The following is a 22,044-nucleotide window of genomic DNA, read 5'->3' as shown; positions in this document are numbered from 1 at the left end:
AGGGGGAACCGATGCTTGGTACCCACCTCCCTGCCGACGGAGCGTTTCCTAGGTGATCCCTCGTCATTTCACCGTGGAAACTTTCAGTGCCAAACACGGATGGGGGCGGGAAGGAGGGGGGTGGAGGATGGGGGGAGAACGCTCCTGGCTTTGAGAAGCATCTCCAAGCAATCAAAGCTGCAAAATCATAAGAACGGCCATACTGGGTCAGACCAAAGGTCCTTCAAGCCCAGTATCCTGACCTCTGACAATGGCCAATGCCAGGTGCCCCAAAGGGAATGAACAGATCCGGTTATCATCAAGTGATCCATCCCCACTCGCCCATTCCCAGCTTCTGGCAAACAGAGGCTAGGGACACCATCCCTGCCCATCCTGGCTAATAGCCATTGATGGACCTATCCTCCATGAATCTAGCTAGCTCCCTTTTGAACCCCGTAATAGTCTTGGCCTTCACAACACCCTCTGGCAAGGAGTTCCACAGGTTGACAGTGCGTTGCGTGAAAAAATACTTTCTTGTGTTTGTTTTAAACCGGCTACCTATTCATTTCATTGGGTGGTCCCTTGTTCTTGTGTTATGAGAAGGAGTAAATAACACTTCCTTATTTACTTTCTCCACACCAGTCATGATTTTATAGACCTCTATCATATCCCCCCTGAGTCGTTTCTTTTCCAAGCTGAAAAGTCCCAGTCTTATTAATCTCTCCTCATACGGAAGCTGTTCCATACCCCTCAATCCTAGCACCAGAGCTTCCGGGGGACAACACAACCACAGGCTAAAACCCTGGGGGCGGGGGGAGTGTCACATATTCGCCAAAGAGCAGCAGGACCCACTGTCTGGGATGGTTCCATTAATCAAGGATTAATAAATGCTGAGCAGATGTTTCAATAAATGGCTAATCCATTGTCGGAGAGTCCACCGGGTCAAAGCCCCACCGAGAATCCGCCCCTAACCCGCGCTGCTCACGCTAACCACATAGGGACCAGCTCTTTGCCATGTGTTTGTGCAGCGCCCTGCACAGCGGGGCCTTGGTCTCGCCGCTGCAAGACTTGCCTCCCATCGGCCTTTATTAACCCTTTAGCAGCGGCGTCTTGAGACTAAATGCCCCCCTGCGCGGCACTTTCTGAGTTCACGTCCCCGCTCCGTGACCCCCTGAGACACCTAACGCGGCGCCTCTTGGATTTCCACGGTCTCAGAAACCCGCCTGCATGGTACTGGTCAAAGCGTCCTCCTCTTCTAGGCAGATTCCCCCGGAGGACCAGGCTTTCTAACCTTAACCAGAAACCCCCATCTCCATGACAGACATATACACGCAGTGGAGGCTCTGGGCTCCGTCACACCCGAGAGCGGATCCGTGCCCAGGCTCACACCTGGGACTGGACCTGTGAAGACCCATAACGCAGATTTGCCGGTAGCCCCCGCCCATGCCTAAGGGATGGGGCAGGGACGGGTCTGCGTCATTCTCGGGGGAGCTGTGGTTTGACTTTGCCCATCGAGAGCCTCTTTCGCCACGGGCCTCCGAGCGCTGATCCCTCATCAGTGGCACTTCCCCAAGTGGGGACTGTCACCCCCATTTTACCAAAAGGGAAACAGGCACCATGGAGGGATGTGCCTCACCCGCGCTCATCCCTGGCTTCCCAGCCCCACCTGCTCTAACCACTGGACACCCCCCCGCTCCACTCCCAGAGCTAGGAATAGAACCCAGGAGTCCTGGCTTCCAACCCCCACCCCCATCACTGCAGCAATAATCCAACCCCCCCGATCCACTCCCCCCTCCTTGGCTTTTAAGGGATCCCCCCCAAAACTCCTCACCCTAGCCCCCTCCCCAGGCCTGCCGCCGTACTTACTGGGCGAGGACCCCTTGGCTCGCTCGGGGCTCAGCAGCTCCCGGCTGCCCAGGCCCCATCCGGGCCCGGGGTGGGTGGGGGTGGAGGCCGGGCTCTTCGTGAAGATGCCGCTGATGAATTTGAGCATCTTGCGGTCCCGGGTGGAGGCCCGGCCGCCCTCGCGGCCCCGCTTCAGCCCGACGCCGGCCTCCGAGGGGCAGAAGGCCGAGGCCGCCGGGCCCTCGGCATCCAGGAGCAGGTCACTGTTGTCCAGGGTCTTGCTCTTGCCTTTGCGCGGCGACAGCTTCGCCCTGGCCGTGGCCCGGGGGGCCGCCTCCCCGCTGCCTTTGGGGCCCCCTTTCATGCGGCCCTTCACCTCGCTCTCCGGCCACGACAGCCGGTTGCCTGGGCCCCCCTTGTGGGCGCCTTTGCCCGCCTTGGGCTCGGAGCCCATCTTGACACCGCTGGTGGTCACCGTTTTGAAAGGCTTGTTGCTGGCCAGCCGGAGGCGCCGGCTCCCGGCCGCTGGGTGAGGCGAGGAGGCGCCAGGGCTCAGGGGGGAGGAGAACGAGGAGCCGCCGGCTCGGCCAGCACCGCCGCCCTCGGGTGCTCCGGGCTCCCGCACTTCGGGGCAGCCCCAGCTGGCATGGCTCAGCAGCAGCCTCCGGCCTGGAGCCGCCGCACTGGAGGAGCAGCTGGTGGTGAGGAGCGGCAAACCTTCCCTGGGGGTCTGGCTCCGCTCGCCTGGCACCTCCAGGGTCTCATTCACCCCCGGAGCCGCTGGGGCCACAATGGCTTCTGGCTTTGGGGGCACAAGTGGGGCAGCTGGGAGCAGTGCAGCATCCGGCTTGGGGGGCACAGCTGGATGCAGTGTGGCATCCAGCTTAGGGGGCACAGCTGGGTGCAGTGCAGTGTCCGGTTTAGGGGGCACAGCTGGATGCAGTGCAGTGTCCGGCTTGGGGGGCACAGCTGGATGCAGTGCGGTGTCCGGCTTGGGGGGCACAGCTGGATGCAGTGCAGTGTCCGGCTTGGGGGGCACCGCTGGATGCAGTGCAGTGTCCGGTTTAGGGGGCACAGCTGGATGCAGTGCAGTGTCCGGTTTAGGGGGCACAGCTGGATGCAGTGCAATGCCCGGCTTGGGGGGCACAGCTGGATGCAGTGCAGTGTCCGGCTTGGGGGGCACAGCTGGGGCTGCCGGGTGCAGAGCGGGGCCCGGCTTGGGGGGCACCGCCGGCGGCGTCAGGGTCAGAGGAGCGTCCGCTTTGGGATCCGGAGCTCTGGGGTCTTCAGCCGGGGCCCCCGGGGCGGGGGTGCTGGCGCTGGGCGAGGGCAGCCCCGGGCCGGCCCAGAGGGCGAGCAGCCGGCCGGCGCTCTCCGGGGACGGGGAGGGCGAGGGCACCGGGGTCCTGGGGCTGCTGGGCGACAGCTGCAGGAAATAGTCCCCCGGGCCGGAGCTGCTGGTGCTGATCCAAAGCGCATCCTGCCGGTGGAAGCTCCGCTCCTGTCGCTTGCTCTTGGCGCTTTCGTCCGCCCGGGACCCCTCGCCCTCCCGGCGCGCCGTCACCCCGGAGAGGCCGGGGGTGGCCGGGCTGGAGCCGGGCTGGGGGGCTCCATCTTCCGCCCCCGCCTTGGCCTGCTCCTCCGGCGGCTGCACGGACTCGAGCTTGACCAGGGTCAGGGAGATCAGGTAGGTGGTTCTCCGCTGCAGACTGGCCCCTCTGCTCATGAGTGCCCGGGGGAGCGGACCGCGCCGGCAGCAGCGCCCCGCATCTGCGCCCGGCGCGCCTCCCCTTCGCGCCCACCGGGCCGGCTGCGGCGAGAGCCCCTAGCGGGGCGTCGATTCCCTGGCCCGGCCGCTCCGCGCAGCCCGGGCAGCTGGGAGGCGGCGAGCGCAGGAAAGGCGCGCAAGTCCGGGCATCCCCCTCCGGCCGCCGCCACTGGAGGCCCGGCCCGCCGCGCAGCGCAGGGCGCAGGGCTCAGAGCAGCCCCCGCTGAGCGGCGCCTAGGCAGCCTCGGAGCGGCCGACCCCGCGGGGGGCTCCTGGCTCTGGCACAGCTCCGGGCCCCGTGGCGCACGGCCTCCCCCATGCGTCCTCTTCCTCCGGCAGGTGCCACCCGTCAGGAACCGGCCATGCCGGCGGCCAGGATCCGAAGCCGGGACACCTCCCGCCCCAGCCCGCGGGGCTCGCTTTAGCGGGGCCAATTCCGCGTCCCCAGCTGCTTGGAGAAGGCGGCGGGGGCGGGCGCCGGGGGGTGTCCGCAGAACCGCAGGGCGATCGGAGGGGACCCCCGGGCGGAGCGGGGCAGCCGCCCCCTCGCTGCTCTACGGTCCGGAGACTCAAGTCCCCCCCCCTCCCCGCCGAGGGAGCTGCCAGCCGCCGATGGGGGCCCGGGGGAAGCGAATGAGCATCTGAGAGTTGGCACCTTGGAAAATCCAACAGCCAAGGCGTGAGGCTGCTGGCTGCATAGGCGCGGGGAAAACCTGGGCTGGATTCCCCGGCTCGGGAATCCCTGGCCCACTTCCCCGCCCGCCCAAAGGAGATAGTGTGTGTGTGTGGGGGGGCGCCTATGTGATACCCTGGCAAAAAGGGCACCCCTGTGGGGGGGCAGATGGCCCCGGGTGCTGACCCATTAGGCTGACACCGCTGGGCCAAGCTCAGAGGAGTAGATGGAGGGGCTCCACATGGGGGGCGGGGGCTGAAGGGAAACCTGTGGGGCAGGATGTAGCACCCAGGGGAGCGGCCATAGCAGATCGGAAGCCGGCCTGTTGAACAGCCATCTGTCCCTCTGCGTACCCATCTCTGGATCTGTCTATCCAGCCCACCAACTCCGCCCACCTAGCTAACCGGTAGCTGCTCTTTTTTATTGCTATGGTTTATTTCTATTACCGTAGCCAATGGACCAGGACCCCACTGTGCTAGGGGCTGTACATCATTTATTAGGTGTATTACAGTAGCTCCCAGGAGCCCCAGTCAGGGACCAGGACCCCACTCTGCCAGGCGCTGTGCACTACTAGGTGTATTATGGTAGTGGCTCCTATTGTGCCAGGTGCTGTACACTATTAGGTGTATTATAGGAATGACTTCCATTGTGCCAGGCGCTGTACACTATTAGCTGTATTACGGTAATGGCTTCCAGTGTGCCAGGCGCTGTACACTATTAGGTGTATTATGGTAGTGGCTCCCATTGTCCCAGGCGCTGTACACTATTAGCTGTATTACGGTAATGGCTCCCCTTGTGCCAGGCGCTGTACACTATTAGGTGTATTACGGTAATGGTTTCCATTGTGCCACACGCTGTACACTATTAGCTGTATTACGGTAATGTCTCCCGTGGTGCCAGGCACTGTACAAACAGAACCTAATGAATCCTTACACCCGACTTGTTTTAAGTCTCTAAAGTGCTCACTGATCTGTCTGTCCCCATACACCTGCCTTCCTCTCTCCACCGCCCTGCGTGGCCCTCATCTCCGCCTCTGCCCCAGATGCCCCAGCTCCCTGACTCCCCCCACATGGGGCTCCCCTGAGATCAGAGCTGGGCAGGATGTTTAGAAACCCGAAATATTCAGCTGGGAGACCCAGGTTCAAATCCCCACTCTGCCAGACGTGGAGCAAGAGACCTGGCTTCCAGTCTAGCTCAGGGCTGTGTAGCTGGGTCTCCCTCCTCCCGGGGCTAGAGCGCCGGCCTGAGGGCCATTGAACGCTTTATACCCCATGGAACCGCTGGGGCAGGACAGATTCTGACTGTGCAGCCAGATGCGGGGAGAGGCTGGTTCAAATCCCTTCGCCAAATCAGCTGGAACAGGGACTTGACCCCGCCAGCCCTGCCTGAGATCACAGGGGATTTTGGGGGGGCAGAGGAATTGGAATTGGGGGGGCAGAGGAATTGGAACTTAAGCAATTTTTAAGTGAGGGGAAACCTCTCCCTACAGTTAAGCGGCCTAAGGGGGGGGGGTGATTGACAGCACAGGGAGGGGGCCTCTCTCTATTCTGGGCACAGGCACAGAACAGGAGGGGGTAAAAGCACCCACACACCCACCCACACACCCTTTTCAGTCCCCACAGCCCCCCCAGCCTTCTCCACAGAGACTGCCGGTGACAGGGGCTAATTAATGCTAATTGCACCTGAATATCCCCACTGACGGGGGGGGGGCATTAAAAACGATTCACATTCAGACCCAGCGAGCTCCATCACCCACCACCCGCTTCCTTTCCAACGCTGGATCCTGCCAATGGGCAGCCTCGCCCCCACTCCGAGCCACCCCCTGTGACTGTCAATCCTTAACGGGGTGGGGCTGGGGTAGATCGAACCCTGCCCTGCCCTTATATGAGCGGTACCAGTGTTCCCCCCACACACCCGCGCGGTCACTGGGGAAAGCACCCGGGCAGGGGCCTAGCAATCACTGAGGCCCTGTTATTAGCGGATCCAGGGACGGAATGAGGCCTTTTGTATTCCCGGTAATAACAACACACTCTGCAGTCACGGAATACCACCACCCAGCGATCGTTAGCCCCGTGTTACAGATGGGGAAACCGAGGCACAGAGCAGGGAAGTGACTAGGCCTGGGTTCAGCCAAGGCTCAGAGGGTGTTTCACAAAGGCGCAGCGGGCCATCCCCAATGTACCGATAGAGAAACTGAGGCAGAGAGCTCAAAGGCAACATCTGCAAATCTTGGGGGTGGCGGGGTGCTAAAAATCAGCCCCCTTAAATTCACAGTTAGAGGCCTCAAAAGCAGCCGGCTGCTTAGGCACATGTGTGGCCTGATTCCCATTGCCACGTGGCCAAAGGGAACCAGGGGGAGGGCAGGTGGGACGTCACGGGCCGGGGGCGATGCCCCACTCGCCCCTTTTCGGCTTCCAATGTCAGCTGCAGCACCCCCCAGGGATCCGAGCCCTGGTCAGTAGGAAGCGGGAGCTCACGGACCCCCTGGCATCCCCTGGACCGATGCTGTCACCTGCCAACTCCCTCTCCAGCCCTGGGATCCTGCGGAGCAGAAGCACCCACTCCCACCTCCTGCTGGCTGGAAGACCCCCCCCCCAGCCCCGTTGGACACAGTCCTGGCCATGGTGGCCCCTTTCCCTGTGTGCCTAGTGCATCTCATTGTATCTAGGGTGTCCTAGCTGGGGCAGAACGTGGCTCGCTGGGAACATGCCACCCCAGTGCCTGGATCTCTGCCCTGGCTCTCCACTGAGCCTAAAGGCCAGCTGCGCCCCTCGTGACTGTGAAATCTGACAGTGCGGCCTAGTGGCCAGAGCTCCGGACCAGGACTGAAGAGATCTGGGCTCTGCCATTGGCCTGCTGGATGACTTTGGGCAAGTCATTTTTATGCCTCATGCCTCGGTTTCCCCAGCTGCCAAATGGGGCTACAGATCCTGGCTTCCTTTGCACAGCGCTTGGAGAGCTATTGACGACAAGTTAATTATTCTTTTTAATTATCACCATGTTCCCATCTCATCTGGATGCTGAAACTGTCAGCCAACAGCGGAGGGGGGGAGGGGCCCGAGTGAGAGACAGAGCTGTCTGAGGACCCGGACCTGTGGAACTCTCTGCCACAAGAGATAAGGGACCTCAGGCCTTGGCATGATCAGAGCTGAATACAAAACCCCAGCTTCCTTCCCGTATGATCTTCACGCAGAGCGAGCGCCCACGCACACCCCCATTGCGCTTATCTCCTGCAGATGAGAGACTGGTACCACTGTTCGTATTTTTAAAGATTCGGGAGGCTCCCAGAAGAGCCACCGTCTTCATTATGTTGCATTTATTGAGAAATCCACCCGTCTTCCCCTCCTGGCTTCCGGCAGCCAGAGATTTAGGGTTGTCCCGAGCATGGGGCTGTGTCCAGGGCCTGGAAAAACTCTCCCGTGGAGAGAGATTGAAAAGATCAGGGTTGCTTCCCTTGGGAGAGGCATAAGCGGGGACATGATAGAAACCTATAAAATATCGAGTGGTCCAGAGAAGGGAGATCAGGCGCTTCCATTCTCCTGGCCTTTTGGCACAAGAGCAAGGGGACGTTGGATGAAATTGAAAGGTGGCAAGCCAACACAAGGGAACACTTTTGCAAGCAGGGTAATGAGCCTGTGGAACTTCCTGCCACATGATGTCAAAAAAAGCCTGGATATTTATACGGCTCCAGAGTGGAAACACCTAACTTTTACACACCACTTTGCATCAGTGGATCGCAAAGCGCTGTGCCATCTTTACCGTATTTCTCCTCAGGGCCGGCTCCAGGCACCAGCTTACCAAGCCGGTGCTTGGGGCGGCCACTTCAGAGAGGGGTGGCACGTCTAGCTGTTCGGCAGACGGTCCCTCACTCCTGCTCGGAGTGAAGGACCTCCCGCCGAACTGCCGCCGCAGATCGCGATCGCGGCTTTTTTGTTTGTTTGCTTGGGGCAGCCAAAACCCTGGAGCCAGCCCTGTTTCTCCTCACAACATCCCTGCGAGGTAGGGATATTCCTTACCTCCATTTTGCCAAAGGGGGAACCGAGGCACAGAGAGGCTAAGCGCCGGTCTCCCAAGTCCTAGCGCCCTAAACACTGGACCGTCCTTCCTCTCTGACTTACTGGTTGGAAGGGATGTTAATCCTCACGCTTCAAGCCACTCTATTAGAGATCAGGGGAGATCTAATACTGGGGGGGAGCTTATCCCACCCATGCTAACACCCTCTTCCTCTGATGCATCTAGTGCTGGACCTTGGACTAGAGGGACTAATTTCTGTGTTCCTACAGGCTTCATTTCCCACTCTGTGAGTTGCCCCCTGGTGCCCTGGGTTAAGCCTATAATATATGGAGATATACCTCTCTCAGAGAACTGGAAGGGACCCTGAAAAGTCATTGAGTCCAGGCCCCTGCCTTCACTAGCAGGACCAAGTACTGATTTTTTGCCCCAGATTCCTAAGTGGCCCCCTCAAGGATTGAACTCACAACCCTGGGTTTAGCAGGCCAATGCTCAAACCACTGAGCTATCCCACCCCCTGCCTAACAGGTGGATGAGACAAATGGGCTGGCGAAGAGAAATCCCGGCTCTGTTAGCACAGACCAACTGCCAGCTCAGTTCCTAGCCCCAGCCGGAGAGTATAATCAATGGCTCCATTGCTCCGCCGGATCAGGAGAGAGAGAATAGACGGCTGGAGAGAAAGCCGCCGAACACAGACCCCGATTCTTAGAGAAAAGCCCAGTTTTAGCTAGGAAATAACATCCCCTCCATCGCTGCTTGGTTCTGGATGCTTCCTCCCCCCTCCCCCCCCCCGAGCCTACAAGAATAGATCTATAAAAGGATCCAATCCAATCCGTCTGCCTCTCTGAGTCAGAAGAGCTGACAACAAAATTTCCTAGATTTAAAAAAATATAGATATAAAAAAAAAATCTGCATTTGGTTGTTATGGCAACGGAAGCCCTGAAAATGCAGCAAAAACAGCAGGCGTAATTAACCTAAGTGGGGGAAAATCAGCGATCAGGGGAACGGTTAAAAAGCCCCTCAAGAAAGACATCTCGGGGGGGGGGGAGGGAAATGAGCGAGTGGGTGTGGCGGAGAGAGGGGGGAGCAGGAAGCAAAGGCAAAACCAGGCGGCGTAGTGAGGCTGGATTGGGCACGCAGCCTCCGCTGGCTGCCCCCGGCCCGGTCCCGGTAGCCACGCTGCCCCCAGCCCTCCACGTCCTGCCACAGAGACAAAGCCAGGGCCTGAGATGCTGGACGCAACATCCCTCTCTCTAGACCTTGGCTTTCGCTTGGCCCAGCTTTCTGCCCGGGGAGGGGGCGGATCCTGGTATCGATCGGCACCCGCCGTTGGGCCGTGGTGTCGGTCGTGGAGCCGGCCCGCCTGGCGCTAGGCGCTGTACAAACGCAAGCCAAAGAGCCACTCCCTGTCCCGAAGAGCCTGCGTTCGTTGCTTTAACTGCGGCATTGCTGCTCACACCCCTTCCGTCAGCTCTCTCTGGGCCGCAGCGTGGCCCCCGCCTGGCACCCGGTCTGGCAGGGTACGGGGTGAGCTCCGTCTACCCCCTCCACCTGCCCCAGCCTTCTTCCTTTGCCCTGCCAGGCCCCCGCATGGCATTTCCTCCACCAGGCCCGATGGGCTGCAGAAGGACCCCGGCCTGACCCTCTCCGCTGCGCTCTCAAAGGCGGGACAGTTGGCATCAGCTGCAGATGCAGGGTGCAGTGCCCCCCTCGCCCCCCTGGGGAACAGGACAGCGGGAGCTCAGGGCACGGGGCCAGTGCTGGAAGTGGACTGGAAAAAGTGCATGGAGGGGGGTGGCTCCCTGCTTTTATGCCTGGGCCCCTACCCCCATGAATTCCCCCCGCCATGAATTCCCCCCCGGTCTCATCTCTGCTCCTGCTTTAGCTCCCGGAGTTCATCACCCTGTCAACCAGGCCTGCGGGGGCTGCAGCCAGGTCCCCTCTCCCCCTTCCCAGCAGGTTATTGCAGGGAGGGGGGAGAAGCACAGGAGCTGCCCCATTGCTCACAGGAGGGGAGGGGGGAAGAGGAGGTGGAGTCACCCTGATCAGCTGGGCTCTTTCTGCTCCCCCTCCCTTCCTGTGAGAACAGGGCTCCTGGTGGGGGGGAGAGCTCTGATTGGCTGCTTACACCCCAGGAGGGGGAGCCGTGGGGAAAACAGCCAATCAGAGGGGGTTACCGCCCCCCCCCCCCAGGCAAGGCTGCAATGTGCACCCCCTCCCCCAGAGACCCTGCTCCAGTGGTAGGGATTTTACTTGCTGGGTGTGTGACCCCCCTGGGCTCCGTGCTGGGTGGGTGGGGCCAGGGCCATCTCACAGTGCCTCACCCCTCTGCTTTCCCTGGGGCGGGGGGGGAGTGTTAAGGGGCAAACAGCTGATCAGGGCAGCGGCCCAGGCGGGATCAAGCAGAGGACTCCTAGGACACGAGCTCTGTTGCCAACCCCCGAGCTCTGGCCCTGTGCAGCCCCCTCCACACGCGGCTTTGCCTGGGAGCCTCTGCGCCCCCCTTCTGCCCTCCCCAGAGGGCGCCCTGCACCTCCTGGAGCCTGCGGGGAGCAGAGCGTAACGCAGAGCAGCCTCAGGGTGGCTGTAATTGCCACTGAAACACGGGGAGTGCCAAGGTGGCCCAAAGCCCCATCCCACCTGCCCCTCCTTCCTGCCCCCCACATCTGAGGTCATATAATCCTGCCTGTGACCTCACAATCCCCCCATGTCCCTGCCCGCACTGCTGTGCTATCACCATTGCTCCGGACGCAAACAGCCGCTCCTCACTCAAAGCGGGAGTTATTCTCTCCGAGCCCCCCAGCGTGGTACCTCTCTGCCACGTTAGCACTTAAACCCCCCTTAGGCCCCTGGGGCACGATTGAGGGTAACCGGCTCCCCTGTGCCTTGCGGTGGGGGGGAGCACTCGCCCCTGTGGCAAGTAGGATTGCCAACTGTCCAATTGCACAAAGCCAAACACCCTTGCCCCGCCCCCTTCCCTGAGGCCCCGCCTCAGCCCCACCCCTTCTCCAAGGCCCCACCCCCTGCTCATCCCCTCCCCCCTCCCTCTGTCGCTCGCTCTCCCCCACCCTCACTCACTTTCACCGGGCTGGGGCAGGGGGTTGGGGTGCGGGGTGCAAGCTCTGGGAGGGAGCTTGGGTGCGGGAGGGGCCTGTCCCACGAGCAGCTGGGCTCCCCCCCAGTTCCGCCAGTGCCCCTCACTCCCGACCTGCAGCAGCCCCCTGCTAGCCCAGCCTTGGGCTCCTCACCCCCAGCTCCGCCAGTGCCCCTCACTCCCAACCCGCAGCCCCCTGCCAGACCAGCCCTGGGCTCCCTCCACACAGCGGTTTCCTCCCTTTAACCCAGGAGACGAGAATGACCCGAGTCCCTGTTACAGGGAAGGGCCCAGCTCTGCCTTTGACTCTGCGCAGACCCCCCCTCCTAACGAGCCGGTTTGTTCCTCCTCGGGGCGCTATTTATAGCAGCAGCCTCCCGTGCCCGGCTGGCGCAGCCGGGCCCTGCAGGGAGCAAGCCCCGTGGATCGGGGAGGCATCGCAACCCCGCAGGACACCGGCTCCCCTTAAAGGGCCAGGGTTCTGCTGCCAGCAGGCCGGCGGAAGAGCCCAGCACCCCACAACCTGCCCGGGGCTGGGAACAGCTCTGGGCAAGAGTCGTCCCGGGATCTGAATGAGTCTCAGCGGCTCCGCTGGAGTCAACTCAGCTGCCCCACCCACCCCAGCAGCCCAGACCAAACCGCCAGCCCGGAGCAGGCCCTGGGCAGAGAGAGCCCAGCCGCCGACCATGGGGCTGCTTGTTCTTAAACCCACAGTCTGGAGACAGTGGGGCCTCATCAAAGCTGCAGCCCAGCAATTCACCGTAGACAGGCCTAGGCCAGCGATAGCTGGGGAGCTCCCGGCTGGGCGGGGGGGGGGAGCTCAGGGCTGGGACAGTCAGGGGCTGCGGGTCGGGATTGAGGGGCATCGGCAGAGCTGGGGGGCGGGGAGCCATGCGTGGAACAGCTGGGGGCTGCTGGTCAGGATTGAGGGGCATCGGCAGAGCTGGGGGGCGGGGAGCCATGTGTGGGACAGCGGGTCGGGATTGAGGGGCATCGGCAGAGCTCGGGGGCGGGGAGCCATGCGTGGGACAGCTGGGGGCTGCGGGTCGGGATTGAGGGGCATCGGCAGAGCTGGGGGGCGGGGAGCCATGCCTGGGACAGCCGGGGGCTGCGGGTCAGGATTGAGGGGCATCGGCAGAGCTGGGGGGCGGGGAGCCATGCGTGGGACAGCCGGGGCTGCGGGTCGGGATTGAGGGGCATCGGCAGAGCTTGGGGGCAGGGAGCCATGCGTGGGACAGCCGGGGGCTGCGGGTCGGGATTGAGGGGCATCGGCAGAGCTGGGGGGCGGGGAGCCATGCGTGGGACAGCCGGGGGCTGCGGGTCGGGATTGAGGGGCATCGGCAGAGCTGGGGGGCGGGGAGCCATGTGTGGAACAGCCAGGGGCTGCGGGTCGGGATTGAGGGGCATCGGCAGAGCTGGGGGGCGGAGAGCCATGCGTGGGACAGCCGGGGGCTGCGGGTCGGGATTGAGGGGCATCGGCAGAGCTGGGGGGCGGGGAGCCATGCCTGGGACAGCCGGGGGCTGCTGGTCGGGATTGAGGGGCATCGGCAGAGCTTGGGGGCAGGGAGCCATGCGTGGGACAGCCGGGGCTGCGGGTCGGGATTGAGGGGCATCGGCAGAGCTTGGGGGCAGGGAGCCATGCGTGGGACAGCCGGGGGCTGCGGGTCAGGATTGAGGGGCATCGGCAGAGCTGGGGGGCGGGGAGCCATGCGTGGAACAGCCAGGGGCTGCGGGTCAGGATTGAGGGGCATCGGCAGAGCTGGGGGGCGGGGAGCCATGCGTGGGACAGCCGGGGCTGCGGGTCGGGATTGAGGGGCATCGGCAGAGCTGGGGGGCGGAGAGCCATGCGTGGGACAGCCGGGGGCTGCGGGTCGGGATTGAGGGGCATCGGCAGAGCTGGGGGGCGGGGAGCCATGCGTGGGACAGCCGGGGGCTGCGGGTCGGGATTGAGGGGCATCGGCAGAGCTGGGGGGCGGGGAGCCATGCCTGGGACAGCCGGGGGCTGCTGGTCGGGATTGAGGGGCATCGGCAGAGCTTGGGGGCAGGGAGCCATGCGTGGGACAGCCGGGGGCTGCGGGTCAGGATTGAGGGGCATCGGCAGAGCTGGGGGGCGGAGAGCCATGCCTGGGACAGCCGGGGGCTGCGGGTCGGGATTGAGGGGCATCGGCAGAGCTGAGGGGCGGGGAGCCATGTGTGGAACAGCCGGGGGCTGCGGGTCGGGATTGAGGGGCATCGGCAGAGCTGGGGGGCGGAGAGCCATGCCTGGGACAGCCGGGGGCTGCAGGTCGGGATTGAGGGGCATCGGCAGAGCTGGGGGGCGGAGAGCCATGCCTGGGACAGCCGGGGGCTGCGGGTCGGGATTGAGGGGCATTGGCAGAGCTGGGGGGCGGGGAGCCATGCGTGGGACAGCCGGGGCTGCGGGTCGGGATTGAGGGGCATCGGCAGAGCTGGGGGGCGGGGAGCCATGCCTGGGACAGCCGGGGGCTGCAGGTCGGGATTCAGGGGCATCGGCAGAGCTGGGGGGCGGAAAGCCATGCGTGGGACAGCCGGGGCTGCGGGTCGGGATTGAGGGGCATCGGCAGAGCTGGGGGGCGGAGAGCCATGCCTGGGACAGCCGGGGGCTGCAGGTCGGGATTGAGGGGCATCGGCAGAGCAGCGTGGGGAACAAACTTGCCCACCTCCCGCTCCCGCGGGGCTGGGCTCATGCAGCAGCTCTCCCTGTTACACACTAGACATTACCCCATTTTTTGAATTAAAGCACAAAGCCCCGATCACGCCTGCAATGTGTCCGCGCAGCAACCGCCGCGGCGTGAGCCACCTCCCAGCGACTGGGACCGCGACTCCGCCACTCACACCTAGCGCCTGGAGCAGCAAGGGGCCCCCAGGGAGCGGTGCCAGCCTGGCACAGGCAGCTGCCTAGCACCTCCTGCCTGAGCCGCGAACACTGGCGAGGAGCCGTTACTACTGCGCAGGGCTCGGCCCGTTGCAGAGAACGCCCAGTTACCAGTCAAGGGTGCCGGGCACACAGGGGAGGGGTTGGGGGATAGTGGGCCCTGTGGGGGTCCCCTTCCCCCATGCCCACCTCTTCCCAGACCTCCCTGACGCAGCCCCTGCCTGCCTGGCGATGGTGATTCAACCTGACCTTGGAGCCGAGCTGGTGACTCAACCTGACCTTGGAGCCGAGCACAGAGGAGGCTCCAGAACTGACGTGTGGGTGCTGATGGGGCGGCTCTGGAGGTGGTAGCAGCTGGGTCAGCGCGTCACCCAGAGCTGCTGCCCGAAGCCCCTTCCCAGCTGCTAAGGCAGCAGGCAGGACCCTGGGGAGGGGGCGTCTAGGGGGGAAACCCAGAGGCACTGATCTCAGCCAGCAGCGTGCGGTGCCAATTCTCATGGGGTTCACCCAGCTGTGACGATGGGACCCCAGCGCCCGCCCCAGGGTGGCACCAGGTGGGCACAAGCTCAGCACGCGCTGGCGTGAGATCACCCAGGGTTCTCCATTCATCCCAATGGGTCGTGGGGAGTGAACGGGGGGCAAAATAGGGGGGGCAGCTTCATCCACTGTCCCACTGCCACCCCCACTAGCCCCACCAACACCCCACTTCCTCCTTCAGCCCCCAGTGTCAACACCCCCACTGCTCCCCCACCAACACCCCCACCGCTAGCCCCACTCACCCACCTGCCCCCCATTCGGTCTGCCAGCCCCCACCCCCCATGCATTGTACTCCGCTAACCCAGCCAGGCAGCAGAGCTGCGGCTCCCGCAGTGGGGGGTCCCCCCCCCCCCCGCCCCGGCAGGGCTATAATAAGCTCGGCTGTAGGCGGCTTTCGGGGAGGCAGGGCCAGTTACACGGGGGAAGCGGAGACAAGACATTGGCTTCCGCAGGGTGTTTGCAGCAGAGGTGACCCGACCGGGCCCACCTGCGCCCCGCTGCGCCAGTCCCCGGAGAGGAGGGGGCGTCCCTCCTCCCCGCTGCACCAAGGGCTGGGGGAGAATGGGGCATGGTGCCCCCAGATCCCCCCAAACCCATCCCCCCGTCCCACTGCATCCAAGGCCTGGGGAAGAGTGGGGCATGACCCCCCACCCTGATTCCACACTCCCCGCACTGCGCTGAGTCCTGGCGTGACGGGGGGCAGTTACCCCCACCCTGAACCCCTGCCCTGCCCTGCCCAGCTGAAGTGCAGGAAGCGTGTGTGTGTCCCCGGTGCAAACTGGGGTATGCCCCCCCAAAGCTGCCCGGCGTGGCCCCACTATGCCAGGGTGCTACAGCCCAGGGTCTGCCCCGGGGGGGGGGGGCGGCGGACCAGCGCCCTGGCTCGCAGCGGCAGCCCGGCCATGTGCGGTAAAGCGCAGGGTGCCCCCCCCCAGGAGACTCTGGGGAGCCAGGAGCAGCCCCCCCCGCTCGTGACAGAGCTGCTCGCATCGCCATGGCGACCCACCCACGGCATGTGCTGCTGCTGAATCCCTGAGCTCATTCCCCCAAACCGGAGCCTGCGCTGGGGGGGGGGGGTGAGTTCACCCCGTCTCCAGCATGCCCCAGTGCAGCCGGGACTGTGACCCGGGCATCCTGGGGCCGGGCTGTCCATGGAGACGCCCCCCCCCCCCCCCCATGGCACTGGGCATCTGCCGGGCCCACCGGAGTACCACAGTGTCAGAGGCAAGAAGCGCCCTCTGCCCGCTCCAGCCCATGGCCGAGCTAGAGGGGACCCTGCCATGGGCGGAGCAGCTGGCAGGACGGGCCGGGGCTTACCAGGGTGCCCGTCCCTTGGGCTGGGTCGAGGCAGTTTCAACCCCCGGCCTGGGATTCAGGGCCCGGCTCAGCAGAGAGGGGCAGGCCTGGGCCAGGCAGAGCGGGCAGGCACCCAGGCACTTGGAAAGAGCCTGGGACCCGACGGCGCCCACCGCGGCAGACAGGCTCCGTGTGCCCGGCCTGCGGCTCCCCTCCAGGGGGTTGGTTCCCGAAACCGCGGGCAGCACAGGCTGAGAGCCCGCCCCAAGCCCGGGGTCAATGCACACAGCGGCACGGCCACCCGGCAGGATCCTTTGGGCCATGGCATGGGCCGGAGATCTGGGACACGTCGCGGAGGTGGGGGGGGGGGCGGCAGGAAATGAGGCGGGAGGGGGAGGGTTGAACATGCCACGAAGGGCTGGGCCGGCTCAGCGACGGGCCGGCTTCCCCGACTGATGTGAGATGCCCCCTCTGCTTGGGACATCACCGCCGTTCTCGCGGCAACCAGCGGTGATGTCACCCAGTGTATGCCAGGCGGTCGGCAGAATGGAGGCGGAAGCGGAGTCTGGGGGATGGACCGGTCTGGAGCTCAGACCTCTGTCTGCCATCGGCTGCCTCTGGCCCGGGCTGGTTACATTTAGGGTCCGGGCAGGGGGCTCGGGCCCATCTATATGTAAGGGGACTCTGGTCCCCTTACTAAATCTCAGTGCGGGGGGGGGGGGGGTGTTGGTTGGCTAGCTCCCAATCCCGAAAGAAAGGGGGAGGGTCGACGGGAAATCAGGACCCTGAGACTGACAGTCCCCAGGGGCAATGGGGAGACGCCAATGCTCCGGGTCAGCCTGATTGACAGGGCAGGCTAATCAGGGAATCAAGAGGTGGGGGGGGGGGGAAAATGTCCTCTCCTCCGTGTGAGACGGAATTGCCTGGGTCAGTCAGCGTGGGGCAGAGCTAAGGAGAGAGCAGGGGCCCGAGCTGAGCTGGGGAGCAGAGCCGGGCCAGCCAGAGGGGCCAGGGAGCTGGAGGCAGAGCAGCAGCCGTGCTGAGGCAGAGTGGGGCTGGGGCCGTCCGGAGCCGGGCGCGGTGAGCAGCTGGGGAGAGCGAGGGGGGACCCTGGGCATCGGGCCCAGCGCTGGGAGACGCCCCCAGCCAAGAGGCCTGGCAGGCCAGACTTGGAGGGGGATCGTAACCCCGACAGGGCAGGGGCGACGCTGGGAAGAAGGGTCCTGCCACCTAGAGCCTGAGGGCGTGTGGCCACCGCCAGAGCAGGTATCCGGCCCGCGGCATCCCTGAGCACAGCCAGGGCCTGGGCAGGGGCCAGGGACGTGTGAGGAACAGACTGAACTGCCCTGACATCCCAGAGACGCTGCTTGTGATGTCCCCGGGCCACAGAGCGGGGTGATGGGTTTTCCTTTCACCTTTCCCATTTGTTTTAATTGGTTGCTGTTCAATAAATTGTATTTGCTTTGAACTGTGTGTGATGATCAGTGGGTCAGGGAAGCAGAGAGAGCCCCCCGGAGTGGGGACACCCTAGCCCCTGCCCTGAGTGACCACAACAAGGTTGGGGGTCGAGCCCCCCAGGAATCCTGGGCCCAGCCTTGTCGAGGTTACGAGGATTCAGCCACACTGGAGAGCGGAAGGGGAGCCCTTGAGGTCAGGCAGGCCTCTGGGTAAAGGGAGTGGGAGCTTAGATCCTCTCACTAGCCAATTTCACAGGGGTCGTGTATAAGCCAGGAAAGTTCCCCACAATAGCGGGACCATTCCCCGGCTTACATAGAGCAGGACTGGGCCCGGGGACCATCATCTCCCCAACTCTGGGGAAGGCTGCCACAGTGCCAAGGCGCCAGTCTGAGCGGCACGTCCTGCCTACCAGCGAGGTTTGCTTTCCCTCCTCAGAGACGTCTCGCTAGCGCAAAGCTCAGCACAGGGAACCCCTCGGCAGGGGATCGGCCCGTCCCCATCCTCTCTCGGACGGGCTGGGTGAGTCTGGCATCGAGTCAGGCCCCCCCGCCGGCCATTTTCCAGCAGCCTCGCTGCAGCGCAGCCCAGTGGCTAGAGCACTCATGAGCCCTGGGGTCTAATCTCAGCTCTGCCACTGACTCCCTGGGTGCCCTTGGTCAAGTCACCGCCCCTCCTACTCCTCGTCTGTGTAGGCTACATGCTCCTTGAGGCAGGGGCGGTGTCTGCTCTCACTAGGCCCTATGGTAATACACAACAGGATCTCCTCCTTAGATGGTCCCGACGGTGAATGCCAAAGAGAGGATGGATCATTGAGGGGTCACCTGCTGGTCCTGACACACACACACACACACATCCCAGGCTCTGGGGGTGCTGCTCCTCCCTGGAACCAGTATGAGAACGACCATCCAGGGTCAGCACAATGGTCCATCTAGCCCCGTATCTGGCTGCTGACAGTGACCGATGCCGGGTGCTTCGGAGGGAACGAACGGAGTGATCCATCCCCTCTCGTCCAGTCCCAGCTCCTGGCCGTCAAAGGCTAGGGACGCCCAGGGTCGCAGCCCTGACCAGCTTGGCTAATAGCCCTGGCTGCAGGTTTTTCTTGCTGCTGGCTGGCGCGGGGGCTTTGCTTTCCCGTTTCAGGGAAGCAGAAGACGAATCGCGGCAGCCCACACAGCAGGGCCCAGGACGCAGCCAGGCAGCCGGCACTGCCGCTCCATCTGGCCAGCCCGGCGCACGTGACTGCGACAGGAAGATGCCCCCAGCCCGCTGCTCGCTTGCGCTCGGAGCCCCAACTGCAGCCAGTGGGCGGGGCCGGTTCCTCTCCAGACCCCCTCCCCGCATCACCTCTAGGGGGCGGCCTCGGGCACACGCTCCCCTCCGCAGCCCCTGCCCGCAAACCGTGGGCATCCGGACTGTGTCCCCAGCCCGGGCCTCCCTGGGTGGCGAGTGGCACGTCCCACGGGGGCAGATGGCTTGAGCGTCTCATCTCTCCCCACTCCGCCTCCCCCCCCGCACAGGATCGGGGCGGCGAGACGGCGGGGCCGGAGCTGCTGGCTCAGCAGAGAAAGCCGAGGGCTGAGTGCATGGCACTGTGATGCCTGGGAAACCTCCCGGACCTGGCAGGCTGGGCGGAGGGAAGCCAAACAAGCCGTGTTGTCTCTCTCCCTTAGTTACCTGCTGGGGTGGCGCCCGGCTGCTGGAATTCACCACCTGCCCACAGCTGGCCTGAGTCAGCGGCACCGCCAGCGCCCGAGGGCAGGGGGTGGAAACCAGGGCAGCGCCAAGAGAGAAGCGTTCTCCGTCTCCGGCGCTCTCCGGCTCGATGCCCTGTGCCCAGGGCACAGCCATCTGCCTTTCCAGAGGTGGTCAGCTGCACCGTGGCAACCGGACTTCCTCCCCGTTGTCATGACAGCAGCACAGCGGGTTGCTATGTGGGATCGGGCAGCCATTGTCGAAAGGAAGGGGGTGGGAGAGGCCAGGTCGATGGGGCCGGCAAGCGCCCGGTGCCGGCGGCGGGGAGGGCAGGGGGAGGCACGAGAGAAGCAGGCGGTGCCGGCGCAGGACGGGCAAAGCTGACGGCACGGCAGCTCCACAGGGCCTCGACTGGCACCGTACCCGGGCCCCAGATGCCACCTGGCGAGAGCGGCCCAGTGAGCTCTTGGCTCAGGCAGAAATGCCAGCCTGCGTGTCAGCCACCAGCCGGGGGCGGTGCCTTCGAGATGCCAGTGGCAAAGGGCACCGCGCACTGCAAGATTTGGGTGACAGGGCCCCTGCCCCGGGGGAGGGGGGCACAGCAAGGGCTTTTGGACTATCTCGCGGAGACCTCCCCCAGTCCCAGCATCCCGGCCCATAACCCCGCTGGAGGAGCAGCAGCCACCGACGTGGGGCAGGGAGATGAGGACCAGTCCCTACGTTGCTTCACTGCCCCCCTCACCCCATAGCCAGCCCTCTGCTCACCCCACAACCAGTACTCCACTGGCCCCGCTCATCCCATAGCCCCCCTCCCCCGACCCCAGCCAGCCCCTTGAATATAGATGCCCCTGATGCAACCAGTCGGCGACGGGGTGGGTCCCAGCCCTTCACAAACACCCCCTCCCCTCGGTCCCTATAAAGGCACCGCGCTGCGTGTGCCAAACAGCACCGGCGCCCACCTCTCCTTTCTCGCCATGGCAACAGCTCCGGCACCCGGGATCCACCTCTGCGTCAGAGCCCGGCGAACAGAAGCCACCCAAAGAGCCGGGCGCTGGCACTGAACCGGGCTCTGGCACCGGCGAGAAGCAGCCCCGTCCAGGCTCCCCAGCAGGCGGCGGCGGCGAACGAGGCGGCGCCACCGACCACAGGAGTCAGGTGTCCCGTTGCACAGGAAAACCGCAGCGCTAAACGCCAGTGGCGGGGCCGGAAAGGGCCTGGCGTGGGACCATCCGGTGCTGAGCTCCAGATGGCTGCTGCCTGTGACCCCAGGCTTCCCTCCGCACAAGGCCAGGAGCGATGGTGCCCATGGGGGCTCGGTGCCCACGGGGGGCTCAGACCCCAACAGCCAAGGCGAGCACTGGGCCCCGTTGTTCTCAGATCTGTTCTCCCCGCCACCTGCCCTCAGCTCAGGCACCGTCCGGGGGGCGGGGGATCAGCCCGGCTCCCCCCCAGCCCAGTGCAACTCCCCTCCCCCCTCTGTTACAGAATCAGCCCCCCCTCCCCAGCATGGTGCAGCTCCCCCCATACACGGTGCAACTCCCCTCCCCCCAGCACGGTGCAGCTCTCCTCCCCGCCAGCATGGTGCACTCCCTTTTGCTACAGAATCAGCCCAGCCACCGCCCCCCCCCCCCCCCGCACGGTGCAGCTCCACCCCCCAGCATGGTGCACCCCCCTCTGTTACAGCATCAGCCCAGCCCCCTACCCTCCACACTGTGCAGCCCCCCTCAGCATGGTGCACCCCCTCTGCTACAGCCTCAGACCAGCCTCTCCCCCCAGCACGGCGCAGCTCTCCTCCCCGCCAGCATGGTGCACTCCCTTTTGCTACAGAATCAGCCCAGCCACCGACCCCCCCGCACGGTGCAGCTCCACCCCCCAGCATGGTGCACCCCCTCTGTTACAGCATCAGCCCAGCCCCCTACCCCCCACACTGTGCAGCCCCCCTCAGCACGGTGCACCCCCTCTGCTACAGCCTCAGCCCAGCCTCTCCCCCCAGCATGGCGCAGCTCTCCCCACCCCCAGCACAGTGCAGCCCCCTCTGCTACAGCCTCAGCTCCCCCCTCCCAGTCCCATACAAGGGGGAGCAGGCGCCCCAGGAAACTCGGAGGCAAACTCCAGCCGGAAGGCGCACAGGGGCCTGTTACCACAGAAACCTCCCTGCTGCTCGGAGAGCGCGGCTGTCATCGCCAGCTAATGGCTTAATGGGGCGGCACTAATGCTGCCAAGCAAGGAGCCGGCTAGTGGGGCGGGAGGGCAGCCAGCCACGTGGAGGCTGGGCTTCCGAATCCCCAGGGTGGCCAGCCCCTGGCACGACTAGCGTGTGTGCGCGTGTACACACGTGTGCGCCAGCCTGCGTGCATACGTGTGCGCATGCACGGATGTGGGCCGGTTAAGAGGTGGGCGGCTGCAGGCAAATGTGTGTGGCGTGTGTGGATGCGTGTGGGTGTTTAATCCGAGGGTGCAGCTCTGAGTGTGTGTGTGTGCCCATGTGTGTGAACGCAGGTGTGGCTGAACACTGGCGTGTGTCCAGTGTTGTGTGCCTGTCTGCGTTAACACACAGGGGGCTGCACACACGTAGGAGCGCGTGCCTGCCCGTGGGTGTGAGCGAGGGCAGGTGTGACTGCACACAAGCACCTGTGTGTGCACACGCGTGTGCAGAGGGGAGGAGCCACTCCCTGCAGAGGCTGGGGCGGAGGGAACTTTCCAGCTGTCAGGACCGGCTGTTGCCAACGTGAAAGGAACGTCTCTGGATGGCCAAGTGGGACAGAGCTGACGACGAGAGACCTGGGAAGGGGCTGAGT

General features: G+C 64.3%; 1 protein-coding gene across 1 annotated transcript in view; it reads right to left on the bottom strand.

Annotated features, from left to right (window-relative positions):
- AGAP2 (ArfGAP with GTPase domain, ankyrin repeat and PH domain 2) overlaps positions 1-3,550 on the bottom strand; it is a 33,499-nt gene extending 29,949 nt beyond the window's left edge. Inside the window, exon 1 of the mRNA XM_065419394.1 lies at positions 1,846-3,550. Coding sequence (XP_065275466.1) covers positions 1,846-3,550 — 1,705 coding nt within the window. The remainder of the gene's footprint in view (positions 1-1,845) is intronic.
- Positions 3,551-22,044: the final 18,494 nt, after the last annotated feature.

The sequence above is a fragment of the Emys orbicularis genome, chromosome 19 (genome assembly GCF_028017835.1).
Source record: "Emys orbicularis isolate rEmyOrb1 chromosome 19, rEmyOrb1.hap1, whole genome shotgun sequence".
Classification (NCBI taxonomy): Eukaryota; Metazoa; Chordata; order Testudines; family Emydidae; genus Emys; species Emys orbicularis.
The sequence above is the reverse complement of the archived record's forward strand: the minus strand, read 5'-3'. Positions and strand labels throughout refer to the sequence as shown.